The sequence below is a fragment of the Perca fluviatilis genome, chromosome 15 (genome assembly GCF_010015445.1).
Source record: "Perca fluviatilis chromosome 15, GENO_Pfluv_1.0, whole genome shotgun sequence".
NCBI lineage: Eukaryota > Metazoa > Chordata > Actinopteri > Perciformes > Percidae > Perca > Perca fluviatilis.
Genome location: NC_053126.1, coordinates 9,541,712 through 9,550,606, shown reverse-complemented (window position 1 = coordinate 9,550,606; position 8,895 = coordinate 9,541,712). Strand labels below are relative to the sequence as shown.

The 8,895-nt window shown below is 38.1% G+C and overlaps 1 pseudogene and 2 gene segments (V, D, J or C); all 3 read left to right on the top strand.

The window, feature by feature from the left end:
* The first annotated feature begins 2,137 nt into the window (after positions 1-2,137).
* Positions 2,138-2,562, top strand: LOC120574656. The segment is given in 2 exon segments: positions 2,138-2,200; positions 2,298-2,562. Coding segments are annotated over 2 exon segments (303 nt in total).
* Positions 2,563-3,320: 758 nt separating this feature from the next.
* Positions 3,321-3,755, top strand: LOC120574651 (annotated as a pseudogene).
* Positions 3,756-7,638: 3,883 nt separating this feature from the next.
* Positions 7,639-8,463, top strand: LOC120574626. The segment is given in 2 exon segments: positions 7,639-7,825; positions 8,121-8,463. Coding segments are annotated over 2 exon segments (345 nt in total).
* The last annotated feature ends 432 nt before the right edge of the window (positions 8,464-8,895 follow it).

Here is an 8,895-nt window from a genome sequence, read left to right as displayed (position 1 = left end):
CTGCTGGCTGCTGGATCCTGTGAGTCTCACTGAGGCAGAGACACTGACAGTATGATCACAGCACACTGTTCACTGTTATTATACTGATTCAATACTCAACATGTTTTCCTCCACAGGTGTGAAGTGTGAACAGTTGACCCAGCCAGCCTCTGTGACTGTGCAGCCAGGTCTACGTCTGACCATCACCTGTCAGGTATCTTATTCTGTTGGTAGCTACTACACAGCTTGGATCAGACAGCCTGCAGGGAAAGGACTGGAGTGGATTGTAAGTGGACGTGTTGGATCCACCACATACTACAAAGATTCACTGAAGAACAAGTTCAGTATCAGCTTGGACTCTTCCAGCAAGACAGTGACTCTAAATGGACAGAATGTGCAGCCTGAAGACACTGCTGTGTATTACTGTGCCAGAGAGCCACAGTAACACAAACCATCAGTAGACCTGAACAAAACCCCTCAGAGCCTGAACACTTGTAACATGAAGCCACCAGAGGAGGAGCCCTCAGACCACTAATGGTTTCAACACCAGCTCACTGTTACAGCAAGGAGGGAAACAGACACAAAACATATGTTTTTTAATTAAATTTAGCATTAACAGTACAATCAATCAATCAATTGAAATACTCTGACTTAACAATTAGTGATATATCATTGTATGCATATATAACCCTTCAAGTGATGGAAAAAAAATCTGTGATTTAACTACAGTATAAATTAATCCTCAAAAAGTCAGTTTCTCTCCATAATATTGTTATTTACTTTTCATTAACAATCTAATGTGTTTGTAAGAGATTCAACCAACTTCTCTTTTGTTATATTCAAAAACAACACCTGAAGATTTCATCTTCATTTTTATTTATTCAAATATGTTTTGGTCAGCTGATTTACTATCATCAGTATGTAAATCAGCCTCCTTGTGTGTTGCCTCATAAAGAAGTGAAGTGTGTGTGTGTGTGTCACTGAGAGACAGAAGAGCTCACATTAGTTCAGCTTCAACATCAACATGTTCTCTGTAGCTCTGATACTGCTGCTGGCTGCTGGATCCTGTGAGGAGCTTTCAGTGGATTCACTCTAATACACACATTAGAAACCCTTAATAGTCAGATTAATGATGGAGATAATGTTGATTTGTGTTTCCACAGGTGTGAACAGTATTGATCTCATCCAGACAGACTCAATGGTTGTGCAGCCTGGACAGTCTCTGACCATCAGCTGTCAGGTCTCTGGTTATTCTTTGACTGATAGCAGCTATGCAACAGGTTGGATCAGACAGAGTGAAGGAAAACCAATGGACTGGATTTGCCATCGGTGGGGTGGAGGAGACTTTTACCAAAATAATGTCCTGAAGAACAAGTGCCTATACCACACACTCACGTCTACTAGCTCGGTGACATTAACAGGACAGAATCTGCAGCCTGAGGACACAGCTGTGTATCACTGTGTACGTGTAAGCTACACAGTGATAGAAACCACCAACAGACCTGCACAAATACCCAGCAACCAGCATGTGACTCAAACACAAATTTACATGAGATTGCTATGGATAAAAGCGTTAAATGTAATGTAATCACTAATTCTTGAGTTCAACTTAACATTTACCATACAAACTGCCTTTATTTATGGTTAAATGATAGAACAGTAACACTTTATAATAAGGGAATGGAAATCTTTGTGACCCGACACATAAAAAATATTGTCAAGTAGTATGCTAGTAAAAAGTAAAATTCATAAATATCCTACTTGGGTGAGCATTGTTCTCAAGCATTACTGTTTAAGTGCCTTATGTTGTTGTGAATACAGCAACCATAAAAATGCATCTGCAGTATACTGTATTTTGTGTCAATATAGTGACCTCAGTATTATTTTGCCAACCCACTCCTTACATTCTTAATACATTTAATTTAATGCCACCATTAATCATATTTTATTTGTCATTGTTAAAGATGGACCAGGTCAGCACTTTATTTGAAGGGCCACAAACATGATGAAGTAATGGATGATGCATCTTTATTTAACCATGATTACAACACTACAGGTTTTCTGAATATATGTACACTGCTGTGACTGGTCAGCTCTTTGAAGAAGACATGAATAGTCTGCTATAAAGACTTGATATCATGCTGTCAGTTGCAGCTCCCATCAGATCACCTTCAATAGCAACCATGTTCTCTGTAGCTCTGCTGCTGCTGCTGGCTGCTGGATCCTGTGAGTCTCACTGAGGCAGAGACACTGACAGTATGATCACAGCACACTGTTCACTGTTATTACACTGATTCAATACTCAACATGTTTTCCTCCACATGTGTGAAGTGTGAACAGTTGACCCAGCCAGCCTCTGTGACTGTGCAGCCAGGTCAACGTCTGACCATCACCTGTCAGGTCTCTTATTCTCTCAGCAGCTACTACACAGCTTGGATCAGACAGCCTGCAGGGAAAGGACTGGAGTGGATTGTAATAGGAGGTGTTGGATACAACACATACTACAAAGATTCCCTGAAGAACAAGTTCAGTATCAGCTTGGACTCTTCCAGTGACTCTAAACGGACAGAATATGCAGGCTGAAGACACTGCTGTGTTTTTCTGTGCCAGACACCCACAGTAACACAAAACCATCAGTAGACCTGAACAAAAACCCCTCAGAGCCTGAACACTTGTAACATGAAGCCACCAGAGGAGGAGCCCTCAGACCACTAATGGTTTCAACACCAGCTCACTGTTACAGTAAAGAGAGAAATAGATATTTAGCAATGAAAAAGTAAAAGTAATATAAATTTGCTTAGTATAATTTGTACAATAATATTAAATAAGTGAAGACAATTTCCAAAAAGTGTGTTCTCTTTCTGACTCACAATATTTATACAAATTAATCTTCATCCCACATGAAATTATTATTATTATTAGATTTTTTTTGTTTTGACTTAATGGATGTATATTTGTATATATGGATGTATACTGAAAATGGTATGACTCTTGAAGACTTTGTGAAAAACAGTATAACATAATTAACAACCTTTGATTCATCTCTTTCACTATTAAAATGTATTTAATCACTTCAGGGGTAGTGTAAAAGGTCTCCACCTGATGCAGACTGTGCTCAATACGTATATAATGTGTTTGTCAGCCTATTGCACAAATTATACTGAAGGAATGTCTCATGTACAGTAAACATTCATTTTCCAGATTCACCAAACAGTGACTGAGATCAAAGTCAGATCCAGTTCCTCCCTGTGAGGAGGAGTCGATGCAAAACTCAGATATCTTCACCTCTACTTATCTGAGAGCAGAGAGGAGGACAGAGAACAGTGGACACACAGTTTAACATGATGGACTATAGGACAGGACTGCTGCTTTTAACTCTCTGCTGGGCAGGTGAAGTTTTTCACTGATCTTGTTTTAACAAAATAGTTTTGAATTGTGTAACAACTAAATTCATGTCATGTTTTTTTATATCTTGACAGGTGTTGATAGTCAGACTCTGACAGAATCTGAACCAGCGATTAAAAGACCTGGAGAATCCCACAGATTGACCTGTACAACATCTGGATTGTCATTCAGTAGCAACTGGATGGCCTGGATCAGACAGGCTCCTGGAAAAGGACTGGAGTGGGTTGCGAGTATCTACAGTAGTAGTAGCTTCTTCCACTCTCAGTCGAGTCCAAGGCCGGGTTACCATCTCCAGAGACAACAGCAGAGAGCAGCTGTATCTGCAGATGAACAGTCTGAAGACTGAAGATTCTGCTGTTTATTATTGTGCTCGAGACCCACAGTGACTGGAGTTGGTTGAGCAGCTGTACAAAATCCTACAGTATTCTTACAGGGCTGATGAAGCCAAATAATGAATATGATATATGAATTTAATATTTATATCATATATTTTAATTTAAGTTATATATTATGAGTTTTTTCCCAACATTTTACATTACATATTATTTATAGATAATAAATGACCCTTCAAATTTTCTCTTCATTATATTAAGTCCTGCTTTTTGAAATATTTTGAGAAATATTATTAAAGATCACTTGTTGGTAAAAGTGCCAAAAACATCTCAAAGATCTGGTAGCTTAAATGAAACTACTTCAACTCCTGCAGTAAGAAACATTTCTTGTCTTTCCTCATCCTCCCTGGGCTGATAAACTCTGCACTGTCTCACATGACTAATGTCCTCAGGTCAAGTCATTCAAAATGAGACAACACAGACATTTGAGTATGATTGTTGTATGACTGGCTTTTAAGAATTCTGAATAAAAACAAGTACAAATAATGCTGCCTGATATTTGATATGACTTTATTTCTGACATAACCACACACATAAAGTAAATTAACATAAATGTGTTGTTTATTACTGAAGAGTAACTTGTAAATGGATGAACTACAATAGTTTTCATCTCTGTTAATGTAAAGGATTTAGTTTTTTACATTTTGTCACGTTTCAGTTCCTGAGCAGCTGTTTTCCTCTAAAAGGCTCCAAGTTTCTATGTATGTCTGTTTCTTTAAACATCTGCAAACTCTGAAACCATTAAAAGTCTTTTATTAAAAGCTGCAAAATATATTACTATTCACATGATTCATGCTGCTGTCAATGTATTTATGCTTGCACCAAATACAGTCAGTAAGCAAATATCTGAAAAAATAAATGCAGGTAGCAGCTACTACACAGCTTTGGATCAGACAGCATGCAGGGAAAGGACTGGAGTGATTGTACATGGTGGTGTTGCATCCACCAAACTACAAAGATTCACTGAAGAACAAGTTCAGTATGGAATTAATACTCTCCCAGTGACTCATCAGTAGACCTGAACAAAAACCCCTCAGAGCCTGAACACTTGTAACATGAAGCCACCAGAGGAGGAGCCCTCAGACCACTAATGGTTTCAACACCAGCTCACTGTTACAGTAACAATCTAAAATGTTTTGTCAGAGAACCAATTTCCACAATTCCACCACTACCCCTAGTCTTGTCAAGAGAACCATCTGGAAGAGCTTTGAAACTGAACTTTCCATTCAAAACTTTTCTTTATCCACTTCTGCTCAAGGCTTGTTTCTGATAGCCACCCACAACATTACTGTGCATCGCTTCCTGGTTTCCCAAAACTAAAGAGCGACCCGAGGCCCAGATCACAATTAATCCTACATCAAAAACAACTAGTGGTGTTAAAAGTGTTTGAATTAATTTTGACAGCCCTAGTTTAAATACTTGGAGGTTTCAATCACTGATACATCATTGTCTGTATTCCCACAAGACAGACTGAATTACACTTTTTGAAAGTGTTTAACATTAACCATATTTCTCTCAGGTCCATAAAGTCAAGAACACACACATGACAATAAAAATTATTTAGGACATTTTTATTGATTAATTGCATTTCAGCTAATAAATTCTGAATTAAATTTTGGCGGTATGGCTCTGTTCAGGGAGTCCTCTGACCTTTCATGAGCACCAGGAAATAGCAGAGAGTCAGAGGACAGCAGCAGCATTAGGGAACGCTCACACAGTTTAGGACTGTGTGAGCTGAACTATTCCCCCACATGAACAGAGCAGCAACGATGACATAGAAGCAAATGCCACGTTATACACAAGGAGGAGCCGGGGAGGTGGCGGGCAGCAGAGAAGCGAGCAGCAAGCAGGTAGGAGCAAACTGTATCTGCTTTAAATAGGGCGCCCTGTTTGAGTGTAGCCATTGAGCAGCGAGGGGTGTTGACCAGCTGATGGGCTAATCCAGATCAGCTGATGCAACTCAGCTGGAGCAGATCAGCTGATGAGACCGTGTTGATGGCCAATAGCGTTAGCAGCATCTTGACTACCTGGCCTGCCAGAACTGACGCTCACGCTCAATTTAAGTAATTCAAAATAAATACAGCTGAATTTTCGTCAGAAGTTGAATTTCTTGCTCTGAATTTTAGTAGTTTAAACATCGATCTTTGGTCTAATAATATTATACATAAGCTTTATTCACTAAAATAACTTTAGGAGACATGAGATGTTGTTTACTTATCTCAAGCCAACAAGGTGATTTACCTACTAAATGAACTGAAAGAAATTGATACATATTCCATTATTCCATAATTGGTACATTGCATTGGACAAACATGAGAGTAAATAAACACATTCAAAAAGGATTAGGTAACATCTGGTTAAAAATGTGAAACAAAATCAAAATGGTAAGAGATACGGTGAGATGATTTGTGAAAACACAAAATACAGTTAGGAGAAAGCCAAAAAAGGAGGAGTCAATGCAAAACTCAGATATCTTCACCTCTACTTATCTGAGTGCAGAGAGGAGGACAGAGAACAGTGGACACACAGTTTAACATGATGGAATATAGGACAGGACTGCTGCTTTTAACTCTCTGCTGGGCAGGTGAAGATTTTCACTGATGTTGATTTGATATTCCCATTTGTATTACTGACATATTTCACATGAAGATTTTCTCTGATCTTTGTACCAAGGCAATGCATTACATGCTTATCATTTTTGGTTTGACAGGTGTTGATGGTCAGACTCTGACAGAATCTGAACCAGCGATTAAAAGACCTGGAGAATCCCACAGATTGACCTGTACAACATCTGGATTCACATTCAGCAGCTACGAAATGAACTGGGTCAGACAGGCTCCTGGAAAAGGACTGGAGTGGGTTGCTTACATCAGCAGTGGTGGTAGTAGCAAATACTACTCTCAGTCAGTCCAAGGCCGGTTTACCATCTCCAGAGACAACAGCAGACAGCAGCTGTATCTGCAGATGAACAGTCTGAAGACTGAAGATTCTGCTGTTTATTATTGTGCTCGAGAGCCACAGTGACTGGAGTTGGTTGAGCAGCTGTACAAAATCCTACAGTACTCATTCTTTCAGACTGGTAGTGCAAAAGTTTGAAATATTTTTCATAAAATTTATATATTTAAACATTTTATATTACATTTTTGTTGTTTTCAGGTTGTTATATTCTTTTTTATTCTGTAATTTTATTTTCATATATGTTTTTATTATTAATTAATAATCCTCCCTGCATTATACAAAAACTTGAAAACACATTAAATACACAATAAAGATCACTCATTGATACAAGGTCCAAAGACAGCCCAACAATCTGGTTGCTGAAATTAAACTTCTACAAATAGTTTACATTTCTACAAAGTAAGACACAATTATGTCTGTAAATTATATGATGTGGAATCTATGAGAATGAAAAATAATGTTACTGTTTCTTTTATAAAATCACTAGAGGACAGTCAGTGTCTAGTTTCTCTCTCCTCTGTTACTAAAAGGAGAAACTCAGATCTGCTGTTCTCATTGATCTTAACTGACTGGTACTCAAACTCAGAAATAATTCATATTGCTCTGTAATAAAATCAATAGGTAAATAAGAATATGTCAATCTTTCCATCACATACTGTTGTTTCATTAAAATCATTTCTAAGAGAAAACAGCTGAAAGGAAAGATGAGTGATTGTTTAGAGTGAATTTAATTGTATCATTTATGGAGATAACTATTTCATATAAAAAAGATTATTAATGTTTGAATAAAGTCTGGAAAAAATTTGGAAATAAAATTGACAGTTTAAAGTTATCTGTATTTAGATATGAATACATAAAAAATGAAACGCATATTTTCACTCTGCAGATATAATAACACTGAACAAACTCTTCTATTGACTCCAGTTAGACCAACATTGATGCTTCATATGTTTGATTTTATGCAAACTCAGTGACCTTCCTTGTTTCTCAGCTATAAAAACATCACATCAGGCTGTCAGTGGAGTTCACAGCACGTCAGTTTCAACATAAACCATGTTCTCTGGAGCTCTGCTGCTGCTGTTGGCAGCTGGATGTGAGTCACTCTGGATTTGTTAAAGTCAACAGTTCTTCTTTTGCAGTATAACTTGATCATTTGTTACAAAAGATTTTCTTTTTTAACAGGTGCTATAAAGACTTGATATCATGCTGTCAGTTGCAGCTCCCATCAGATCACCTTCAATAGCAACCATGTTCTCTGTAGCTCTGCTGCTGCTGCTGGCTGCTGGATCCTGTGAGTCTCACTGAGGCAGAGACACTGACAGTATGATCACAGCACACTGTTCACTGTTATTACACTGATTCAATACTCAACATGTTTTCCTCCACATGTGTGAAGTGTGAACAGTTGACCCAGCCAGCCTCTGTGACTGTGCAGCCAGGTCAACGTCTGACCATCACCTGTCAGGTCTCTTATTCTCTCAGCAGCTACTACACAGCTTGGATCAGACAGCCTGCAGGGAAAGGACTGGAGTGGATTGGAATGAAACATACTGGAGCTTCATACTACAAAGATTCCCTGAAGAACAAGTTCAGTATCGACTTAGAGACTTCCAGCAAGACAGTGACTCTAAATGGACAGAATGTGCAGCCTGAAGACACTGCTGTGTATTACTGTGCCAGAGAGCCACAGTAACACAAACCATCAGTAGACCTGAACAAAAACCCCTCAGAGCCTGAACACTTGTAACATGAAGCCACCAGAGGAGAAGCCCTCAGACCACTAATGGTTTCACCACCAGCTCACTGTTACAGTAAAGAGAGAAACATCTCTTTAGATTTGATAAATGGTTCTTAATTGAATTTAACAGCCACAGTTTTCATTAATTTAAATACCTTGAAATTACAATCAATGATACATCATTATACGTATAATCTTCAAGTTATGGAATAAATTCAGCTCCAACTTCTTAAAGGTTGTGATCTAACTAAAGTATAAATGAGTCCTCAAATTCAATTTCTCTTCCATAATATTATTTAAAACTGGAAATCATAAGTGCATGAGTAACTAAATCACTAGTCTGTTGCCAACTCCAGTGTGATGTTAATAATTTAAACCAAAGAAAACATTCTTTTCATTAACAAAGTGTGTTTTTCAGAGATT